This window comes from Notolabrus celidotus, chromosome 16, assembly GCF_009762535.1.
Source record: "Notolabrus celidotus isolate fNotCel1 chromosome 16, fNotCel1.pri, whole genome shotgun sequence".
In the NCBI taxonomy this organism is placed as follows: domain Eukaryota; kingdom Metazoa; phylum Chordata; class Actinopteri; order Labriformes; family Labridae; genus Notolabrus; species Notolabrus celidotus.
Window position 1 is genome coordinate 25,443,602 of NC_048287.1, and position 23,934 is coordinate 25,467,535.

At 41.5% G+C, this 23,934-nt stretch overlaps 1 protein-coding gene across 1 annotated transcript in view; it reads right to left on the bottom strand.

Moving 5' to 3' along the window:
* Positions 1-1,205: 1,205 nt before the first annotated feature.
* The window catches only part of nedd9 (neural precursor cell expressed, developmentally down-regulated 9), a 40,606-nt gene continuing 17,877 nt past the window's right edge, over positions 1,206-23,934 (bottom strand). The window contains exons 2-7 of the mRNA XM_034704561.1: positions 23,282-23,707; positions 8,710-8,808; positions 6,788-6,913; positions 3,861-5,036; positions 3,624-3,713; positions 1,206-2,194 (exon numbers count right to left, since the gene is read on the bottom strand). Of these exons, the coding sequence (XP_034560452.1) occupies positions 1,640-2,194; positions 3,624-3,713; positions 3,861-5,036; positions 6,788-6,913; positions 8,710-8,808; positions 23,282-23,707 (2,472 nt within the window). The 3' untranslated portion in view covers positions 1,206-1,639. The remainder of the gene's footprint in view (positions 2,195-3,623; positions 3,714-3,860; positions 5,037-6,787; positions 6,914-8,709; positions 8,809-23,281; positions 23,708-23,934) is intronic.

Here is a 23,934-nt window from a genome sequence, read left to right on the forward strand (position 1 = left end):
AAGAAACTACTGAAAACACATTTACATACACAAGCCTTCATAGAACCTCTTGTATAATCTCTACGGTTGTCTGTCTATTGCTTTGTTTGTCTGAATATTTCTGCGTTGGTATTTTGATTCTATCTTGCTTGTTATTTTTTGTGCCTGTGAAGCACTTTGTAACCAAGCGTTTTACTTACTTGTTTTAAAATGGAAGCTTGCTTTTCTAGTTAGACTCAGACATGAAAGTGTGCTCCATCTTCTCATGAAGACCATGAGATGCAATTTAAAGTTCCAGAAAAAGTTGCTCTCCAGGTTAATTGATTACACTAAAATTGTCCGTAGGTGTGAGTGTGTGCTTGAATGGTTGTCTTTATTTCCATGTTTGCTCTGTGATAGGTTGGCGACCTGTTCAGGGTGTACCCTGCCTTCCACCCGAATTCAGCTGAGATAGGCTCCAGCCCCCTGTGACCCCTAACTGGATAAACGGTCAAGATAATGGATGGATGGATGGATGGATAAAAATTTGTAACATACAATATTAATATTTAGTGGTGAAATAGTAAATGGACTTGTACTTATATAGTGCTTTTCTAGTCTTTCTGACCACTTAAAGGCTCAGCAGCTGCTATGTAGTGAGGGACCATCAGTATTAGTTGATCTCATTTGTTCACATTCACACACCTCTGAACAACAGAGGGAGCAATTCGGGATTCAGTGTCTTGCTCAAGGACACTTCAGCATGTGACTGCCGGAGCTGGGATCGAACCGCCAACCTTCAAATTGATAGACGACCAACTCTACCCACTGAGCCACAGCTGTTTATTCTTAATTTCTAAAATAAATGAACTAATATTTGACAAAGTTTCAAAAAGTATCTTCAAGAGAATATCCAAATATTGACATGAAATGATCAATATAAGCTAAAATAAATTGGTGTTTCACCATGGCTTCGATCCAAACGTATCAGCATTGGACTGCAAAGTCAGTGTTCCATAACTATCAGCTTTTAGCTTCAAAACTCCATCTGTCTTTTTCCCCCAATCATACCAAACAACTTTGATCTTTGCTAACATCTCAGCAAAGTTTAAACTTAGTGTGTTGCAGCAACAGAAACTGCTTCCTTTACTTATTTCATAATCCTTCCGCCCTCTTTCCCATCTCCTGGGAATATCTCTCTAAGTCTCACAGATCTGTTCTGTCGGAGGAAATAAACCACACAGTCCCATGGTTAAGAACAATCCTTTACTTTGTGGAGAGCTCCACACACACACACATTTCCACATTAACATGATTTACATGGAGATACTGTCACACCCAGCAGTAAGACACATTAACCACATTGAACAGGTAAAAATGAAATTACAGGACTTGTTTGATAAGGTGCTTCATGTATAATATGCGACAGGAATGTTATGAAAAATGTCTACATAATCCTACAGACACCAAAACTGCTTCTACACATATATATTCATACCATAATATAAAACAATCTAAACAAAAATAGAGCAAATATTTACAGAACAGACTATTTACAACATCAAAACAGGCTTAAGGATGAAGAGCAATATATATAAATGTTCTGTAAATATATAGATTTATGCTAAAATAATGTACACATGGAGTCTGTGGTTGAGAGCTGGAGCAACATGGTTGAAAATCACAAGTTGGACAAATGCATCAGCTGTTCTTTGAACTGTTGTGCTTGATGTGAGAGGTCTGTGACTCTGTCCACCATGTCCTGGATGGCGGCCGTGTTCGGGTAGTTCAGCGCGGCCGTTTTCGTTGCAGCCACCACCGTCTTTAACAAGTCACACAGCACGTTACTAGTGTTCATCACCCTGTTGGCGACGTCGGGCGCCGTCGCCTGCCTGGACAGAGTGTCTCCGATGAAGACCAGTTTGTGCGCGCTGAGGATGACGAACTTGCTGTGAGCGACGAAGATGCGCGGAGGCTGCCCGGCGCTGACGCAGCCGAAGAAGGCGTCAACGGCGCTGAGGAGCGTGATGAAGTGCTGCTCGCACTGCTCCGAGTAGAAGCCGAGGAGCTGGCGGTCCCGGGCGCACACGGGGGTGGAGGGGGAGAGGGAGGAGGAGGTGGAGGAGTCTGAGGGGGAGGTGGAGGTCATGCCCGTGTGTTGGTGTGTGATCCACTGTGTGATGTCATTCTCCACAGGTTTGATCACTTCCTGCTCCAGCTTCTTGAACTGATTGATCTGTGAAGGAAGAGAAAAATTTGATTTAGATTATTTCACAGTCTTGCTTGAACTGATCCTTTTGCTTTTATCGACAGAACAATACAGGGTCAGGTTTTGTAAAAATGCATCTAAAATTACAATTTTATGCCCTTTACTGAGAGACATATCCACCTCCATATCATTTGATAACCAATTCATTATTTCAGTCTTTTTTCTTCCAGTAAGATGCCAGATATTTGCACGTCTCTGCTTCCACAATGTGAGGATTTGCTGCACTATCGTATGAGCACATATGATGGCAGTTTTAATATTTATTGGATCTGGTCCAATATAAAAAAAAAGAGCAATTTAACACACCTTAGGCTCTGAAAATGTTTTGCATTTTTCACTACTTTAAGGTATTTTAAAGGCTAAAAGAGTTTTTAATACATAAAGCAAAGGACTGGTTAAATAAGTAACAAGCAATTTGAGAATAAAATAATCATTAGTTGCAGCTAGGGATGTCACCACCATTAGTAGACACTAGAATTACCAGTTGGTTAAATTAGTTGTTAATATTTGTATAATTGTACGCCTAAAATGCGGGTCATTAGTTGTGTCTGAGCTGCAGTGCAGCCACCTGCCACTAGGAGGAGCTGTAGCTCCGTTGATGTTGATGACGACCACTATGAGGTTGTAAACAATGACAGACAGCATTTTAAAGCGCTGTGCAGATTGGCATGTTTTCATTTAGAAAATTGAGATAAAGTTGTATGCAGGCTGTGTTTGGTTCAACAGGAGCGATGCGTAACAGGCCCAGGTATGTTGACGTTAACCTGCAGGGAGGACCAAAGGCTGGTGGTGCTAGCTCTGCTAACTTTAGTCACACTAAGTAAACCAACAGACTCTGTGATCCCATATTTAGAGGCGTTACATACATTGTGCTCTTACATACATTTTTTTTCCTCAGTTTTCCTTGGAAATTAAATATTTTGTTTAAATGCCGAGCAATTTAGTCGCTTTGTTTCATTTTACTTCCAATTGTCAAAAAGATTTTAGCATTTGTTCATAAAATTGGATACAAATGACCTGAAATGAACTAATCAGCATAAATGATACACACCAAAACTTTTGACCTAAATTTGTTTGTTCATGTATAACTGCATCAAATATTACGCTGAAGAAGAAAGTGTTTTAAGGTCTCATTTAAATGACTTTCTCCACTATGTGAAGCTCCGACATGCGGTCTGTTTGCTCCAAATGTTCGACTCCCTCTGGCCTAGCTTTTGTCTCTCACAATCTCTGCATACATTAGACACAAAATGCCACCAGCTGTGTGCATCTAACGGTATGAATACATATTAATATTCATGACTGAAAGTCTTGCAGAGAAACCAATCCTCACAGTTTCTTCAGGGCAACAACAACAACAACAACATCTGTGTCAGACTGAAAGTGAAAGCCTCACCTGCTCCTGTCCCAGCTGGACTTGATTCTGCTTTATGATGTTTTCTTTATCCAGGAGCTCCTTCTGCTGACGCTCAAAGTCGTCTTTGCCCTGTGAAGGAAGATAAATAGATTAGAATTATATAATATATTCATTTGTAATTGATAAGTACTGTAGCCAAGGACACATTGATTAAGGATTAAGGATCCCATCAAAGCTCCTTACACATCTGAGACTTTCCTCCGTCTGAGTAATTACCTGCAGGTGAACATAGTCGTAGTCCTCCATCCAGCTCTTCACACACTTCTCACTGTTGTTCATGTTGTCTTTTTCCTGGCTGGAGGACACGGGGAACGGCTTGGTCGGCCCTCCGTAGTTGTCGTTATCCGAGGAGGGGGATGTGAGCGGGTGGATCATGTTCTCGTCAGGTGTGCTTCCAATAGAGAAAGACCCGTCCATGTGCGTCCGCCTGAACAGCAGCTCCGCGTTGCTGCCTATCGTGGACGCCAGCTGCTTGGCGTCATCAGGGACAGTCCTAGAGACCATGACGAAGCGATCCAGGTCGTCGGTCTTGTTGTGTTGCCTCCCGGAGGATGCTAAGGCGTTCATGGCCCAGTTGCAGTTCTCCAGAGCTTGGTAGATCTGCAGGAGGATCTGCTGCGAGTCCTCCAGGCGTCCCAGCTGTCTTCTGAGTTTACTGTGCAGGCTGGAGTCTGACAGGGCGGTGGCGTTTGCTGCAGCCCCTCTACCAAACACAACAAAGTCCCCTAGAGTAGCCCGCACCCTGTCCAGCACTGTGCGGACGTCGTTAGCGTGGCGCTCCATGAAGGGGAAAGTCCTCCAGTGAGGGGAAGCTGCCATTGAATGTAAAGCCCCGACTGAAGCGTCCACGCACTGCTGCAGGCGGTGCAACCTCTGCACAGCAGCGTCCAAATCCAGGGCGAGTCGCCCCTCAGAGCTGGAGCCCGTGGAGGACGAGGATGTGGACATACTGCTGCGTGTGCTGCCGGTGCTGGAGAAGGACAGACGGTTCACCCCATCCGTCACGTCTGCAACAGCTCGAGCATCCTGGGCGGGGATGTCGTAGATGCCTTTGCTGCCGTCTCTGTCTGCCGGCGAGGATCTGTGCTGTGAGGGCTGCATACCCCGAGGGATGTCGTACACGCCCCCTTGAGACCCTGCCCCCGAGTGAAGAGCGGGCGGAGGAACGTCGTAAATGCCTTCATTGCCATTTGTGTTGGGGTGTTGGTGATGGGTGGAGGGCTCTGCATTAGGGGGGAAATCATAATGTGACTGGGGGCTCTGAGTGGGCTTGATGAGGGCAGGTGGCGGCACGTCGTAGATGCCTTCCTGTTTGTGTTTGAGAGGCTGCGGGAAGTCGTAGTTCCCCTCCTGGAGGGCGGGGTTGGTCCTGCAGGGAGGCACTGAGTAGACCTGGAGATGAGGACAAGCAAGAGGTTAAGATCCAGGAAAATGATCACCATGCTACACATTTACTCTCCATACTTTACACGCATGAAACAGACTTAATCTCACGATGGAGTCTTTTGCTCTTCTCACACCCGTACACCAGCCTGTCTCTGAAGCTAATGGCGCTTCAACGTGGCAGAACCCTGCAGCTGTTTTTTGTCACACGCTGTGTTCTTCATCGTAGCATGTCTCAAACAGTAACAGACCCTCATTCCTCTTAAATCAGGAACATGAAGTTACCAGTCTAATCAGGGACAGCAGGTGATGCGGGTGACCAGAGGACACTTTAACACACTGGTGGTTACTGTAAACACTCGTATACATGCAGCAGTAATCAGATTCCTGTCCTGACTGTTATGGGAATGCAGCTTTCTGATTGTAACAGAATCAAAGACATGAGCTACAGGAAGACTGAGCAGAGCTTTGGCTCAGCTGTTGAAACTATTTAAACTTTAATAGGCTCCTTTAGCTTGACTTTATATTAAATATAAGGACGCATCGCTCTCTTTTTGCTATTTTCCCTACCTTATCTCATTTCAAATCTCCCCTTACTTCAAAGCTATGTAATCTCTTAACCGGTGAGGGAAACCTAGCCTAGGAACCAGTTTGGACCACATGCTCTGATAGAAGCATGTGGTCCAAGCTCCCATTCAGACACACTTTGATCCACCAGAGCCTCGTCAGGCAAACTACAATTGATTCAATCCAACTAAATCCATATTTAGAAACAACACAAGCAAACAGAGGGGCTGAATCTGTTTATTATTCTTTGATTTTAATGTTATGAGGCATTTCTGAAGAAAAACATGTGTTTGCTGTCTTTCTGAAAGCAGCCATGTCGATGTTTAGTTACTTGTTGTTACTGGGATTGCTAATAGGTCCATCCAGTTGTATTTAGAGGAGTTTTGATCGGCAAAATGTGGAAAAAGTGCAAGTGTACCCTCAGGGAAACCAGAATTCTTGTTTACATGACATTGAAGAAATCAGCTTACTGGAAAAAGCTGACTGTACGGCGGGTTTCAGCGGTTCAACTCTGAAGCAGTTAGACTTTGAGGAAGTGAAAGACCCTCTGGCTTGTGTCGATACTATATTTAAAACCTCAAACTCTCTGCCTCCGATTCCTTCCTCTAATGCAAAGTCAAGAGCCAATCTAAGCTCTGACCTCCCACTAACTCGACACAGAGCAGAGAGCATGATGGGAGCGCAGTGGGCTGAATACAACGGTGGCCTGTAAGTGATTTCCATCAGCCTTGAAATGCACTCTTTGCAGCTAGACAGGCCTACCCCAAAACTGTAATTAGGAATGACGCAAATAACAGGTCCCGGCATATTTCAGGTTATTACAAACAAACTGATGGCGCTCGGCCCGGTCGGGTCTGGCAGTCTGGTGAAATCTTAGAGGGTCTGGAAGGAGAAGAGTTATGTCCCTGACACTGAACCGTACTCTGGGAGTTTTGGTTAAACTCTGCTGGCAGGCAAAGCTTTCATTTAAAGCAGCCACAAGAATGTCATAAATACGGCATTTGACGTTTTATTCATTTATTGCAGACAATTAAGAGAAATCCTAGGAACTGTATCAATAAACATAAAATAATACTTTCTGCTTCCACTTCCTTGGTTCCCCCTTTTTTAGTCTGAAATAAATGAAGTGTCGGAGTGATGCACTCTGTTCTCATCATGGGGGAAAATCAGTTAAGTGTGACATGTTCTCTTACCCCTTGGGAAGAGGGAGGTATGTCATAAACACCCTGTGTCCTCGGGTCCATTTGAGGCGGGGGGACATCGTAGACACCCTGGTTTCTGGCGGCAGGAAACATCTGACCAGGAGGGATATCATACACCTGGAGGAAGAAGGTAACAAAACACAAACAATGAATATGGGAAATACTGTAAATCAACTGTTATTATATCCTTTGTTTTTGTTTTTTAATGTGTCTTTTAATGAGTGAATTTATGATTTGTAAATAGTGTGTTTTGAAAAGCATTAAATACAATTTATTATTTTTATCATTATTATTATTATAATTTTTTAAATTATGATTATTATGATTATTTATTATGGGTAATCTCAAATGGCTTTTCTTTTAAAACAAAATATTTTATTTCATTAAGGATTTTTTTTCAGGGCACAGGGGTCTTTAATAAACATGAAATAGTGTGGGATCATGGGAAATGTAGTTTTCTTGTAAAACCACAACGATTGCATAAAATCTATATATGGTGACTGAGGCAGGAATAATGTCATAGATGAGGTCATAAAATGACATTTTATTTAAGTGTTAATACTTCTTAAGTGTATTTTATATTGCATTTATTCATTTATATTAATTCTCTTCAAGGGATAAATTATGTGAGCTTAAAAAAGCAGTTTTCTGACTTTCTTCCGAGCTTTTTAAAGTATCATCTGGTGAATCCTGTATTACATCCAAATAAAAGGCAACCATTTTTAACGCATGAAAACCTTTTATAAGTTTTGGTTTTCCCCGGGTTTGAGAATGACAAAAATATGTGATAAATTTAATACACAAGTAAAAATAATAGTACCCTTAGGTCTTGTTGTTTTTGGGCATTTGAACATCAGAACATGAAATCTTATAACCTTGAATAATACAGTCTTCTAAATAACCAGCTTTGTTCAACGGGTGAAACTAAAGCACTGAAGGGTTTATCAGCCTGAGGCGAGATGACAGGACAAAACTATAATTGTGCAGGAACTCTTCTGAGAAAATAAGGTCACTGCAGCAGAGAACAGGATGTGTGGTTTAAAGAATAAAGCACAAACTGAAGATCAAAGACGGCAGCTTTCTCTCTCTCTGACAAATAAAAACATCCCCTGTTCACTGCAAACCATCCTCACTGTGTTGACTACTGACATTAAAGTAACTTTCAGTGTTATTTATTTTAACTTAAACTTTTAACTACAGCGAATTAAAGCAAAGAGTGCATTCTCCTCCCAATCCCCTTAATGACAAAAAATATAATGTATTTGATGAAAGTAGAAAGCATATGAGCTCTTATGAACTTCAGAGCCACAACAGTGTTAATATATATATATCTAATCCAGATGAATGTATGTTTCCCTATGTTACAGGCAGCTATTGACCTCTTTAATGTTATTTTTTTAAGAATTGAATTCAATAAATAATGAATAAACCACAGTAAACCTTAAGTCTGCATTATTTTTTAGCTGTAAGGGACATATTTCATAGAAAAACTAAAGAATATTTAATTTTCATGCGCAATTATTTGTCAATTTTACCGTGAATATATGGAAAAGACAAGCATATATGGGATTATTGAAGTAAATTAGCTGAAGCATGCATTAAAAAATTGTGTTTTCCATTACAACTAAGAAAATCAACCAAGAAACAGTAAATTCAAGGTCAGTCTGTCACTTCTGCTTTTATTTTTACAATATTTTTAATAAAATAATTCAAGCATCATTTGATTTCTTTGTAAGTTTTAAAATAAAGGTACATTGAGCCAAAAATATCTCTTAAGTTTGTTTTGAAAGCAACAAAACTGCATCCTGGTGTTTTTTTGTGCTCACTCATATCTACATAAGACTTCATTATAATGTCTCTAAATAGACAGAGTAATTCAAACTATGCATGCAGTGGACACATGAAACACCTACCCCCTGTGATCTGCTGGGCGGGACATCATAGAGGTCCTGCTGGTTGTGCTGTCCAGGGCTGTAGGTGTAGGTCTGTCCCACTCTGGTTGGGGTCACCACCTGTTCGATCACAGCGGGGGAGAGAGAGAGACAGACAGTCAGAAAAAAACGACTCCTGCAGCAAAGCAGTGAATTACAAACACATTCATCTTGCCAGCCAGCTGCACAAAACGTACATCCTGCAATGTTTCAGCCTGTTTTTAATCCCAGACCTTGAGTGACCCGTGGACAATAAGTGATTACAGTTGGGCATGATTTAGTCCAGCACCTGAGAAAGACCGACATCCTCCCTGATTCAGGCTGCTTGTAAATAACCGAGGAAGCAAGGAGATAAACAGGAACCTGGTACTGAAGAGAAGAGTGTGAACTGGGAACTATTTCCTGTCAGCTGTGTGCACCATACAATATCTATAAAGGCAAAATACAACAAAAGGCCTTAACAGATCACTTTATTATGGGCTGCTTTTATAAGTCAACTCCACGTTAGGTCGATAAAACAGCAGAAAATAACACCGCATGAGTGAGTCTCGATTTTCTGATTCAGTCAGAGGCAAATAAATCTCAAATAAAATGATGTGAAACAAAGTAATGAGGCAAATCCTGAGGCCAACACATACCAGTATTATGTTATGTTGCTCAGCTGCTTAGTCTACCCATTGTTACAGCTCTGTAGTTTATAATAATAACCTTTTTGTCAAACAAGTCATCATAAGGGGAGTTACAGCAGGAAATAACTAACATGTCTGGTTGTGTCTAATTTATGTCTCAAACAAAGAGTGTGTAACCAAAACAAGACAGAAACCTGTCTGCTTCAAATATAATAAAATAAAATATAATAATCTTTAGCTCAAATCTGCAAACTTAAGTTAGCTAGCTGGTGTTTGACAGTAAGAAACAAACCCCTATTATTTTATATGTTGTATAGCATCTCTTTAAAAGCCAAAAGCTGATGCTTCAAAAGTAAGGGGGGTAAGAAAATCTGTAAAACTGAGCTAGCTACTTGTCATATAAATAAATTAAGATGGAAAAAGCAGAACTCCTGAGATATGTTCAGATTATCAGAAGGGAAATTATTTATTTTTCCTTTTTAAAGATCTATACAGAAATACAAATACAGTATATAGCAAATCCGTTATGGCATGAAATAAAAGATATTAAAAACAACACAAAACCAATGTAGATAAGTCAAGCCAATTCAATACTGATGATTTCTTATGCTTGAATTGTTTTAGAGTTTGCTCACAGTCTTGGCTGCTCAGTTTTTAAAATACAGACACTGGAGAGGGGATTGGTTTTGATAAATAAGCCACATATGAATAAAAGCATGTTGTTCTAAAGGATTTAACACACCTTTATGTATTTCTTACACACTGACGCCGAGAAGCTACAGACACAAAGTGTGATTAAAGCTTTAAAACACAAAACACTGCTGGTGTCCCTCACTCCTTTTCCATTTTGGCCCCTGTTAATTCTTTCTCTACATTTTCCGTCCTCCTCCTTCTTTCCCCATCAGTACTAATCAGTCCATCCACACCTCCTAATCCTAATGTTTCCGCCCCCCTCCCCCGACATTGTCCCTAAAAGCAGAGCCGTAAGACCTCCTTGCTGCGTCAGACAGACAGAGGAATGCCGGGAATGTCCTCCTGAGCCCCGTACTCCTCTTCTGCCCTCACGTACCACCATCACCACACAGGAATGAGCAGGGTTCATTAACAGGGCTCCAAAATAAGAACCATACGCATGGCTTACTGGCAGAGGGAAGAAGTCTCCAGGGAAGTATAAGACTTTAGTCCCAGAATCCACTCATGAGTCGCACTATAGCCGAGTTAATATCCTTATTACATTTCTGGTGCTGTGGAGACGTTTAATCGGAGCGTGAGCAGCAGGAGCCGTAACCTCAGCCAGCTAAGAACGGGATTAATGTTTCTGGAGAAGTAGAAGAGATGGAGAAATGGAGGAGGAAGGAGGAGGGGGGGTGCTTTAAAAGAACAGATTTATGAAAAAGGGTAACAGAGGTGGAAAGTGAGAGGAACGGAAAAATGAGAGTACGTCTCCTAGTATGGAAAGGAATGCCATTCATGTGAGCTGGAGTCTGACTAACAGTAGTCCATATGGTTCTCATAAGTCCGATCCGAACAAGGCCGTGGTGATTTAAGGTGCTCATTGTTGGCATTCCTGTCCAGGCATACATCATCCCAACAGGGCCTGTGGGGTCAGTGCTGAAACATACACCTTGAGCTTTAAAAACGCGTCAGACCAGGATCTGAAATAAACCAGCAGAGGAATAAATAGCAGCACTGCTCTGGGGTCTTGTCACGCACTGTTGCTCGCACACTTCAGCCGACTTGAAAGATGTTCCACTTCCAGCAGGCTTCCACTACTTTAAAGTATATACACTGTAGTGAGGGTTCCTTGTTATTGTCATTGATTATGGATGTATTATCTAGCTGTAAAGTATTACTTTAAGTCTCCCTGTCCCATTTAAGTTATTAACCATAGACCTTTCTGGAGTCCCTGAGCTCCCTTGTCCCCGTAGGTTCCTCTGAGTTGCTGCCATGCTTTTACAACTATTACTACCGGTCTCACCACTATCATCTCTCTCTCTTCACCTCCTTCTATCCCTCTTTCCAACCTTAACTCAGTCTCTGCAGATGGTTGTCTAACATAAGTCTGGTTCTGCTTGAGGTTTCTGCCTGTTAAAGGAAGTTTGTCCTTGCCGCTGTAACTTGCAAATGCTGCAAAGTGCTCTGCTCATGGTGGATTAAGATGAGATCAGAGTGAGTCCTGCTTGTAAGACGAGACTGGATCTTATCCTGTCTTAATGAACATACATGTATATTTGTTTTACATGTTTGGCACCATTAAGTCATGCTGAAATTCACAATCAAAATTCCCTGTATTCAGTGTACTCGTACATCTTCAGGAAACAATCACTAGAGTACTTTGATCCTGAAGAAAACTTAAAAACAAGATGATGAGATAACTTATTTGCATTAAATATCAGAGAAGGAGTAACGTCATTAGACTGTTTACATTGTCAAAATCCATGAATGTGCTTCATGTTTCTATCTAATCTAAAAAGGAGCGTAATTTTTGAAGCAGGTTTCTTCAACAGAGCAATATTGTAACCCTTATTTTTTATCCTAGTGCTTAGTTGTTGTTTTTTGCAAGGTTCCAGATATACATCACTGTCTTTTACATATTCTATCTATACTTCATGTTCAATTTGAATATGCTGTGCAAAAGAAAGGTACAGCGTGTCACCATACTCAGCAGATAAAGAGCCTGTCGCTAAGTAGCAACAAAGTGATGCTCAGTAAAGGTCACTTCAGACCGGCTGCTGTCTCTTGTGGTCTCAGCCTGTGTGCTGACGATAAGTGGAAGTCTGGTCTCAGCTGTCACATGCAGATGGCAGCTGGGTCTCAGTCAAAGACCTGTGTGACCTTTTCCACAGGTACATGTCATTGCTTTGAGCAGCGATCCTCCTCCTCATCAGCAGCCCGTCTCCGCCGCTGCCAGATGCACACTGCTCATTTATTTCCCATCTCTCCACCCTCTGTTTACCCAGCAGGCTGTTGCTCCGAGGCTGCTCGGCGCTGCTGTAATTGCTGGTGGGTAAATATTTACCGCTACCAATGAGGTTGGCGTTTGCGAGGCGGCAGCAGCGGCGGTGGAGGCAGAGGTGGCAGCTCTTTAAGAGAGCGATGACATCATGAGGAGCAGGGCGGACTTGAGCAAACATTTGCTCCCTCTCAGGTGATTGGAGGCCCGTGAGGATTCCTTCAGAGAGGAGACGCAGTGACTAAAGAGGGATCAGGTTTAAACTAGTGCCCTGAGGAGCCAAATAGATGCCTTGTTAACGCTCCTCTGCGTAATGCTGAGTGACTCATGGCTCTGTCAGCAACACTGTATTTACTCTGCATCCTGGCTGGCTCAGGTTGTAGCAGGTATGACTTTACAGCTTAACTTCAGAATTATCTGAGAGGTGTCGTCACTACGTCAACAACTACCCCATGACCTTTTTATGTTCTCTGGAAGATCTATTAAATGATGACGAGTGCTTCCTTCAAAGACATTTAGAGAGTGCTGCAGGGAGTAATTATATGACTTCTTTATCATTTAAAAAAGTAGATTACATCATTCTAAATCTCTGGTTTTGAACGACACTTTTCATCCTTGATGGGTTCACTTACTCTCCTGAAAGCCCAAACTAAATGTGAAGAAGTAGCGGTAACTTTTTATGCCCTGCAAATCTGCCAGAAACTTAAAGACCACTTGAGGTCTGCTCTCACTCTCGACTCTTTTAACCAGGGGCGCCACCAGATTTTGGGCCTCATAACAAAATATTAAACTGGGGCCCACCACTTCCTTACCACAAATACTGTAGTAATTTTTCAGGGCTCCTGTTAGTCATGGACCCTTCGGAAGAAATGATTCTTCCCCATATGCTGCCTCTGTAAATAAAGGTTGATTTTTCACAGACTTAAATTTTAAACTACCTATGAATTAATTGGAGCAGAAACTTCGAATTTGACGTGAGCTGTTGACCTCTTGGCCAGGTCATCCATGTCAAACAGGTCTTGATCTAAATGGGTTTTATCTGGTTAAATAAAAGTTAAATAATAAGAATAATTTAAAACAATCTCTTGTCAAATCAGATTTTTTCTTTCATTGAATATGTAAAAAAAACCAGAGTCCATCATAACATTTTCTCTCTTTCTTTTGGTAATGCAAATATTCATGTTTTATTATCTGTGAATGTATCTGAGAATTAGTTATTATATTTATTTTTTTAATTAAATATTTTTTTATTTAATTTTCATTTACAATGTTTATCATGTAAGCATTTGCTCATATATTTATATATTTCTTTATTCTTTATTCCAGCTATTATTGTTACTAAATGTTTGTATTATTATTTTTATTTTTAGAGTTATTTCCTTTTCCTTCTTTTTTTTTCTTTTTTCATTTCTTCATTCTTGTCTGTAAGATTAGGGTGGGTGAGTAAAATGGGTGGTTCGATGGGTGAAGGGAAAACATGTTCTTGTGTGTAAAATGAAAAACTATAAATTAAGCATTAAACAAATCTGATTTTTTAATTGTACCTTATTTCCCTGTTTAAAATCTGATTAATGAGCTATTGTTTTACACACCTCATCGCCTATTATGTCTTTAACACTGAAAACATCATTGTGGCAGACGTGTGTCAAACACATCCCACTTACATCTTCATAAAATAAATGTGTGAGCTGTAATTTAAACCTAAAGTAATGCTTTATACTGCTCATCAGGGCGTATACCTTATAATTGTTAGGTTTGAGTGTGAAAATGATGGAAATCAATTATAAAAATAACTGACTCTTGAATCAAAACATGACCCCTCCAGTAGAGTATGTTTTGAACTCCATCATCCAACCCTAGCACGGTTCATTTCTGCACCACTGCCTCTGTTTGGATCCGTGTGTGAGAAGATTTTACAGGAAATCGTCACTTCACACCTTTTCATTGGTGACATTCATGCTCGCACGACCACTTCTCCCCGCTAATGGCCCGCTGACACAAATCAACAAACCTAATGAGCTGTTTTTCACTGAAGGCTCGGCTCATATAAGACAGTCACAATGACACTCCTGGCAGAGTGGCACTCAATTGAATTTCATCCGTCCATGTCCTCATCCACACCTCCTCATCTCCTCTCTTGTTCTCTTGTATCCGCCTCTCTGCACCGTGAAAAAGTGGATGTCACCCCAGTTTTTACCTTCAGCTCCGTCAGCTCGGTGCAAGGGCAAAAGGGAAATTAAATCAGCACCACCAGCTGTGCCAGTGTAACATGCTATCAGTCATGTATTAGGTAGAGGCTGGATTTGAAAATGACTCCCTATCCTAAATGTAGGGTGTGCCCTTTCTGCTTTGCTGAATCACAGTACAAAAACGTCCCTCGCAGTGTTTTGGGCCATTTCCTCCGCCGCTCAGAACTGCTCGATAATGTTCCCCTCAGCCACTCAGAGCGGCACCAGCCTATTAAAGTGCCAAACTAATTAATGCAGGTAATTAACTCGTGATTCCTGAGAGGCTTACGGCCAGCTCCATAACACGTCCAAGTGGCTAAACCCAAACAGACAGCAGGCTTAATGAGGAGCATTAAAAGAGAACACACTGATTTTAGCACTAATAAGGATCATCCTTCATCCTCCCTGATCAAAGCTGCTTCCTTAATCCGCCGGCGTGATTATCTGAAGAAAAGTAATGCTAAAAGAAGTGTCTGACATTCAGTGTTTATTTCGAAGAAAAACAATATCATAAGACAGTCTTCTGAGAAAGGACGAGGATTATGTGGAATGAGAAATGTCTCCGTGACCTCTTAATCTTCATAGGGGAAAGACAAAGAGTCTGAAGTCATGCTAATGGGTCTGTGAGGACATACTAATGCATGGTAGTACTTAAAGCTACATGCTAACGCTATACTCCTAACATGCTAACAAAACTGATACAAAAAATCTGACATTACGATGGTGTTTTGAGCTTATTCTATGTTTAAATTGCTAATTGGCATCAAATAGAAATATAACTGATGTTTACAAACATAGTTTACCACTGACAATGAGCATCTTTTAGCCTCTCTGGTCAAAGCAGCTGTGTAATGTCAATAATATTAAAAAGTAATGCACCCCTAAAATGTATACCATGATAAGATAAGGTCTCTCAGTTTTTATAGGACACAAGACAGAGACTCTATTGCCATGCTAGCAGCTCTTTGGGGCTATAATGGCAGTGCTTTTTGACAAAAGCTAATGCTAATTTCTTAAAATGCCAACAATGACAATGCTAATATTGCTAGAGCAAGAAGTGGTTATTTATTTTAGTCTCTTTTAACATCCCTACCTCCAAAAATAAACATAGAAGTTAGACTTAAATGAGCCTACAAGTAAATTAAATTGACAGATAAAACCAGATGAGACAGACTACTCTCTGAAGAGGTGAAGGCTTAAGCTTGAGATTATGATACCAACCTTTTATTTTACGTTATATTTTTTGCAGTCAGGTTACAAAAGAACAAATGATAAAAATACTGAAGAAAAGATGTTAGATGTTATGCGCCATCTTAAAGCTACTGAGAGGGATTTTCAGGTTATGCCAAATTTGGCACCCTCTCTTGACAAAGCGGGAAGATTTACCTATCTGCTGTTTTTTGTGTGGTTCATTTGTAAGTTGTGTTTTCTGACCACAGACCTTGTCCTGCTGTCTTTCAAATGTGTGAACTTTAATTCATTATGAGTCATTGATGCGGAAATAATTATAGATGGTTGTTTCTGAAGCTGGGTATTAATAGCCTTGTTTGACACCTACCCCGCCGCAGGGATTAATAGTATATAACTACACAGGAATAATCAATTATCTCTCTTATGATCTTGATTGCTTTTGTAGGTCAAAAAGTCATCAGTATTCTTTCAGTCTGTTTCACTATACCAACTAAAAATCCCTTACAGGAGCTCTAATTTAGCTTGCTATATTTACACATACACTAAACAGCACCAAATACCGAGAGCAGCAAGTTTAGTTTGGTGGAGGATTTGATTTGAAGTTTTACTGATTGAGAAACACAAAGTCTGAAGCCAATTTTAACTTAATCCACTCATGAGTAACTGAGGAGTTATTTCAATCTCCAATCTCCTTGGATCAATGAAGGGAAAGGTCAGCTATGCTGTCTATTTGACTTAAAGTGCGGCTGGAAATGCCAAAAAAATGCTCCTGTTTTGTCCTTAAATATGATTACTTCCTGGTTTCATTGTCATCTTTGAAAGGAAACTAGGTCCCCTTTCAGTCAGTTAGATTAAAAAGGAGATTTGAATGTCAGCTTTGGTTTCGGTAATTGCCACCTCTGCTGCTTAAATGTTAACTTGCAGCCGAGCATTTCCCTCCTCTATTCTTCAGCTCATTCATCACACTCTCCGTTTTAAAGTTTCAAGGGGAGAAAGTCCTCTCAGTATGCGCACCGCAGAGCAGATTACTTTTGGTGGGACTTGATTTATGACCTCGCCCCCTCGGTCAAACCTCATGGGCCAGCGATTCATCACGACTGCGACAATGGCGAGCGGACAAGCGTCTGAAGAAGCCGGCCTGCTGCAGGAAGAAATAACTCACTTATCTGCTGCTGAGATTGTTGTGTGCATGATTAAGCAGAGAAAATATGACCGAGGCAAACAAACAAACCATTCATTACACACAACCTGGTTTCTCCCAGGAGTGGACTTTATCAAGGTAGATGGCACACCCTTAAGGTCCATAAACTGCTATCAGAGCACTTCCTTGAGTTGTCTAGAGTTTATTCAGCCTTTTGTTGCAGCTATACCTCTTTAGGGCACCAATGAGCAGATTGGATCTATGGGTATGACACAGTGACTGAAGGAAATGCCAATACAAGGAACAGACCTCATGAAACAGGAAGTAAGGAATGAAAGGGCCGTCTGGAAGGAGCAGATAAGAAGCTAGGCGGAGATGTTTGAACTCTGAACCCAACCCATCTTTGAACGCTGTGACCGACCTCAGAGCCTGAGTCAGAGGGGGGAGCACAGAGGAAAAGGGAGAACTGAGGAGGAACTGATGCAGCGGAACAGACACACCTTTCACAGCAGAAGAAGAAGAAGAGAGAATCAAGGAGCAGCACACTGAGATGAAAAATGGGCCTCTGAGAGCAGAATGATAAAAGGCGGTACAAGGCTTCTCCTGGCCTCCATGTGAGGAGGCTCTTTGTGTGGCCGAGAGCTCAAAGCAGCACAGAGGCCTTGTCCCGGGGTTTGAGGGGGTTGGGGGGCAGCTGTTTAGCTCACCCTCCCTTGAGGGTCACACAGGGACAAGGCTTCTGCATCAAACCAAACATCCAGAGAGGCAGAGAGCGCCAAACCTCAGTGTGCCTTTTTATACCAGAGCACCACACCACATGAAGAGAAAATAACCAGTCGCCAATCTGGATTTGCACTGCCGGGCTGGCATGCTAACAGAAGGACACACTCTGGAGGAACTCTCACACTCTGCATGGTGAAGCTCAGGCTGAACCTTTCTCTGCAGGAGGCTTTAGAGTAATACGAGAGGGGATAATCAGTCGAGGAAGCATGCATCAGTCCCCGTAATCATTTGGGGAAGCAAGCGTGTGTGTGTGTGTGTCTGTGTGTGTCTCTCTGTGTGTGTGTGTGTGTGTGTGTGTGTGTGTGTGCTCATACTTGAAGACAAGAAAATGTCTGTTTTCTATTAAGCTCCATCAGCTTCTAGCACATGCAGCATGAGTCAGCGCTCACGGTCTGTCATCAATATCTGCTCCACAGAGACTAGCTGTAGTAAACAAGACTTAACTCAAGGTCAAAGGTCGGGCTTTGGATTGCAGGACAACAAAAATATCTAAAAATACTGAGCCGCAGTGCTGATAGAGTTTCAAAGTGGACTGAGCTGCTGCTTGTCTCTTCTGGATAATTATAAATCGTCTGAGGATTTATCTCCCTGATGACAGTTTGCTTCAACAAATTAAGTTGTGTCCATCAGTTTGATAAAAAGTGCAGATTAATATGTTCAATATTAGCAACAAAATGTATATGTGAGACAGCTGTTTTCTAGCATACCTTGCTAAACATTGCCTGGATTGAGATTTTAGAGGATTAGATCTGTCCTTAAAACACTTAGGTTTGAACAGGGATGTGCTGAGGTTTACATAAGCTTTTAATGAGAGTGCTGTTGTATAAAAAAAGGTTGAAAGAGTAAAATCTGCTCTTTAGTGAAGTTAGGATGAGGATACAGGAAAGTTTGAGGGATGAAGGATGTTGTGTTTTAAAAAGGGTAGTGTGTCATCTTTAAGACTGATTATTGTTCTTAAAGACTTACTGCTACACTGCTCTGTGTGTCATTCTGCAAGTTAAGTTTGTTAGCTCACTCTGCTACTACTAGCCCTTTCATTTACAAAGTTCGCAACAGTGTGCTAACAACATAGACTGTATAATAAATGGACGTAGTATCTGTGACGTCACCCATCTGTTCCTGAAGCGCTGTTTTGAAGCACACTGCGGCGGGTGCCATATTGGAAATGCTGAACTCGATCCTAACTTCGTCCGAGCTAGTTTGAGGTAAAGAGGCTGGCCTTTAGCCTTTTCTCTAACAGCTACAGGGCACCCACCTCTCAATCAAGACAGTCATGCCCTTATTTGGGCAAAGCTTGCCCCATACAGAGAACTGATCTATTCAGACCTTAGCTGTTTTTTGAACCAGGCAGTAAACATGTTTATTATTGCTCTTTCTGAATGAGTATGTATGTGGTTTCCTGTGTTTCTGCAGCTAGCCTCAAGCTGATGCTCAATGAACTGCAGTTTTTAGCACTTCAGCATGGGCTTCATATTTTAAGATCAGTGGTTATTGCTTGGCTAACAAACCTCTGCCATCATCACACCTTTATTCTTTCATATTGATCCTGCAACAGCATAATATTGGTGTCCCAATGAAGGATTTTACATGGAGTGATGACAGTGTGAAAGCGTGAGAGGTTAACACACAGCAGGAGCTTCACACAGACATACAGCACTCTATGTGTTCTGTCGTGTAGCGTGTATAATGAAGGTGAAACGTTACAGGCAGTATGAAAAAGGCTTCTGAATGCTAACAATTCAAATCAGTGTTCCTTATTCATCAAAGTTGTTTTTTTCCAGAGATTCAAGACTCAAACAACTTTGTTTAGCCAGCCTACCAATACAAAGATTGCTATCTAACAGTTCTATGTTAAAACAGAAAGGACACATTGAACCTCGAATGCCAGAAATAACTCCCTAAACTTCCACTGTTTGAGAGTATAAAACACTTCCCTGAAACTGCTCTTTACAGTTTTAACTACAGATTCTGCTGTTTGGCTTCGACATGAATGTGGCCACAGAAACCAATGGTGCTTCTGTCCAACAGTCAGACGTCACTGGAAAACAACAGAGCTCTTTCTGGACTCCTGAAATGTGTAGAAGTATAACACACAGTCAAAAGCTTTCTATTTGGTAGACAGGAACAACCGCTGGAAATTGCACCACTTTTGATAACCACAGATTGGAGGGGAAAGCCAAACGTCCAGAATTCAATCCAATCTCTTCAATGAGATGATAACAGCACAAAACGTACTCTCATTAGGAGCACATTTAATTTACCCTGTAATCACTAAATCCCTTTTTTAATGCCACTTCTCTGTAAATCCTCGAGGCCTGTTAGTGGAACAGAAAGGTGTTGTTTGAAAGAGCTGCAGTGTGCAGGTTGATTGACAGTTCTCTTCTCTCAGCCCCTGACTTTATCACAAACTGAATCACACGAAATCCTCTAAGCCCTTGGCGCCTGCTGCCTATTTACCTTGAAAAATGCACACCTTAGCTCATTTCTATGATTGCAGGAGCTGATTTGTTTGAAAAAAAAACACCTTAGGATATTAAAAGCTCATCCAGCATATAATTACTATCCGTCTCTTGGAGGGATGATCACGTTTGAGGTGCTGGGACTACTTTAACGGCTGAATAAACTGGAACATTTTTCCTTCCTTTCAAGCAAACAATTCACAGTGACTTCACGTTGACACTGAGGATCGTTTCAACTCAGACTATGCTGAAATATAGCTACTGTGGCCACGACTAAATATGACTGGTAAAGGAGAGATGATAAATGTAGTGCAAGATTAGCACAATGAGATGAGTTTATGTTAAAGAAATTAGCTAGGTAGTTGTAGTTTTAAAGCAATATTTAGCTTTAACTTGCTCACTTAAGCTAGCAGTAGTGAGAGGAAGGACAGTTAAGCTAATGTTGGCTTGTATTAGCTGTGGTTAGCAATAAACATCCTGTCTCTTTTGGTAGCTAATATTAGCCAAAATATTAGAATTACATAACAAACAGACAAATAGTCACTTATGTTAGCTTATAATAGCCTGATGTATGGTGTTGATGTTTGCTAACATGAGCTAATAGCAGTTGGACACTTAAGGCGTTTCTCGACCAGAGGAACTTTACCCCGGAACTAGGGACTTTAACCCAGCACTATGTGTGTTTTTAACCAGTGGAACTAGGGTCTTAATTTAGTTCAGTGGTAGATAATCTCCCCCCTAAAAAGCCCCTGCTATGGGGGTAGTACTTTTGGGGGGCAGGGCCTGGAATGCTGAACGTGTCTGATTGGTAGATCAACTGCGGTGTGTTTCTGTTTCTTTAATTTGTTCTATCTTTTTAGTATGTGTGTGTGTACTTTTCAAAATGATTTGCACAAACTATCCAGGACTTCAGCCCACGGTTTAAAACGCAGACAACAATGGAGGCACAGAACCTTTTAGTTCAGGGTAAAGTAGTTCTGGGGGCTAAGAGACCCCGGAACTCTTTGTCGAAATGCACCTTTATGGTAGCTTATTTGCCAAGAATGTTTTGTGAAGTTGGTTATTGTAGCTCGTGTTCACTGAAAGATAGCTGATATAGGTAACATTATGTGAAGCCCAAACACTTGGTATGTTTAGCTAACACATCAGCTAACATTAGCTAACAATAGACCAAAAGGTTCATTAGGTTAGACACCATATATTTAGCAAGACAGTTCTTGTTACTAAAAGAGTCACAACAGCATCGCGTGACTCTTCTGAAGAAGACTGCAGGAAGCTTGTGGTCGAAACATGTCAAGGTACAAAGAAAACACACACAGGTCTAGTAACAAGAACTTACTATTAGTTTACATTAGATAACAAATAAATGGTGTGACATGCTGCATATGACAGTTTATATTAGCAGGAAGAAAGCTAACATAAGCTAATATCCAGTCACCCATGTTAGCTCACAAAAAGTACCACTGGCATTTACCCTAAAAATTGTGTATTTTACCATTTTTTTATATCCTGCTTTTATGAGAGGGTTCTATATTCTTAATATTCTTAGGGTAATCGAAATTTTGAATATGCTTTGCGCTGTGTCTACTGAACTATCTCTAACTGGTCTTCTAGCTTCTTTTATTTCATTTTTTTTAAACCTTTCTTTTTCCTGCCACCGTTCTGTTCTTGGACTCAGTTTTCCCTCAGATATTTTAAGCTGTTCTCTCTATTCCTGTGGTCAGTCTTTGTATCACCACACATCACTCATCTCCTCTATCTGCCCTATTGTCCATGCCGTTGAGCCTGCACACCGTGAACAACATTAGCTTAACCATTCATTCCTGTTATCCCTCAGTTATAGATGAATAAAAATAGATAGAATATTATTTGTGAAGACAAATGTGAGTACATAGCAACCGTTTGTTCTCCTGTGCAAAGCAGGCTATATTTTCTCGGACAGTAAGACGTATATATTCTCTAAATGATATACCACACAGCCAATAAAAACACAAATACATTACACATAATGGACATTGTATTTATATCTACACTGTAAAGGACCATGCCAGGGTACGCCAGCCACCCTGTTTACAGCAGTTAAATACAGAAAACCTACTTTGAGGCAGCTGGGCTCCACCAAAACCCAAAAAACAGCTCTGTGCTGTTTGCTTTTCCACAGGTTTCTCCCATGCTCGCTGCCCTTCTGTGGCTCAGACTGGCTCTGCTGCACACAGCGTGCCAATATACAAGAAAAGCCAAATGGGAGCCCTGCACAAAAACACTACCCTGCTCTGTGGTGAGCGCCAGGCCCGGCACACCCTGTCCACATTTCACATCGCAGACCCACAATCTCTCCAGCCGTTCTGCTTTGTGTGTGTGTGTGTGTGTGTGTGTGTGTGTGTGTGTGTGTGTGTGTGTGTGTGTGTGTGTGTGTGTGTGTGTGTGTGTGTGTGTGTTATCACAATGATGGGAGTCGTGGCATGCCAGCAGGAGAACAGGTCATGGTGTAAATGCGTAAATGCCATGTCCTATCGCATCTAATACCCACACTCACCAGTAAAGGACACACCCACCCGAGAGGGGGTTATGTTTTAAATCCACTCTGATCCCAAAGATCGGTCTCCAGAGGTCAGAGAACAAACACTTATCCATCATTTCTCCTCCCATAGACCTTTCCTTCACTTTCTCTCATACATGCTTTCATCCCCCTCTCTAGCACTGTATCTGGTTGACTTAAAAAGTGTAAATCATTGTTAATAAGACCTTGAAATACACACCACACTACTCTATGACCATGAAGTTGAATTATTAGATGGTTAATTGTTTGGAAAAATGTATTTACAATGCAGGATTTGCTGCTTTTTCCACTTGATTTGCCGAACGGCAGACCGCGGCAACCTATAATTTGCATTTTCAGGTGTTTTTTTAAATGATAATTTATTCATGAACACCATAGAGAGCAAATAGCCTAGATATTTCCTCCAGTCTATCACCTCTGCCGGGTTTCACTGATGACTTCCTTTTTTTTGTACTTGAAGAGATGCTAATCAGTGGAATCAGCTGGTCCAGCCTTGTTAGCTCTCCATGGTGCATGATTGGATTAAATGATTAATCTTAAAACTAATTGACAGATTCTCTGATAATGAAGACAGTCATAAGTTGTAGCTGATTCTCTTTTCTTGTCTTACCTTGCTCGGTGTGTTTTCAGCCCCTAGCGTGCTCCTCGGTGGGACTTGGTAGACGTCTTGTGAAGGAGGAACCTGGTAGATGCTCTGCTGACTCTGTTGCTGTGGACTCTGGAGGGATGGGGGCACTTGGTAGATCCCCTGTGATCCAGAACCAGGTTTCTGCTGATAGGCCGAGCTCAGAGGGGAGGACTGGGCAGCGTTGGAGGCGGCTGCTGCAGCAGGCGACTGGGCCTCAAACATGGGTCCAATCAGCAATTTCAGGCGATTGCCAGGAGCGATGCCCTGGCGGCCGTGTAGCGAGCAGAGCCACCAGCCCTCCAAGCCTCCTGTGTTCTGCTCTATCACGGTCAGGATGTCCCCTTTACGGAAGGCCAGCTCCTCGGGGGACTCCGGCATGTTGTCATACAATGCTTTAGCCATCAGGTTCTGTGGAAAGAGAAGAACAGACATTGATTATTTGCTCCATATTAACAGAGAGAGACGTTCCCTTCTTTCGTTCTCACCCTGTCAGGCTTCACAAGTCTTTTGCCAAGAGTTAAACAAACAAACTGATACAACCTTGATAACAGTGCGCCACCTTTGTTTGTCTCACCCTTAAAAATAACAATGATATAACTTTAATTTCTATACTTTAAATTGGAAGCTGAAGAAAG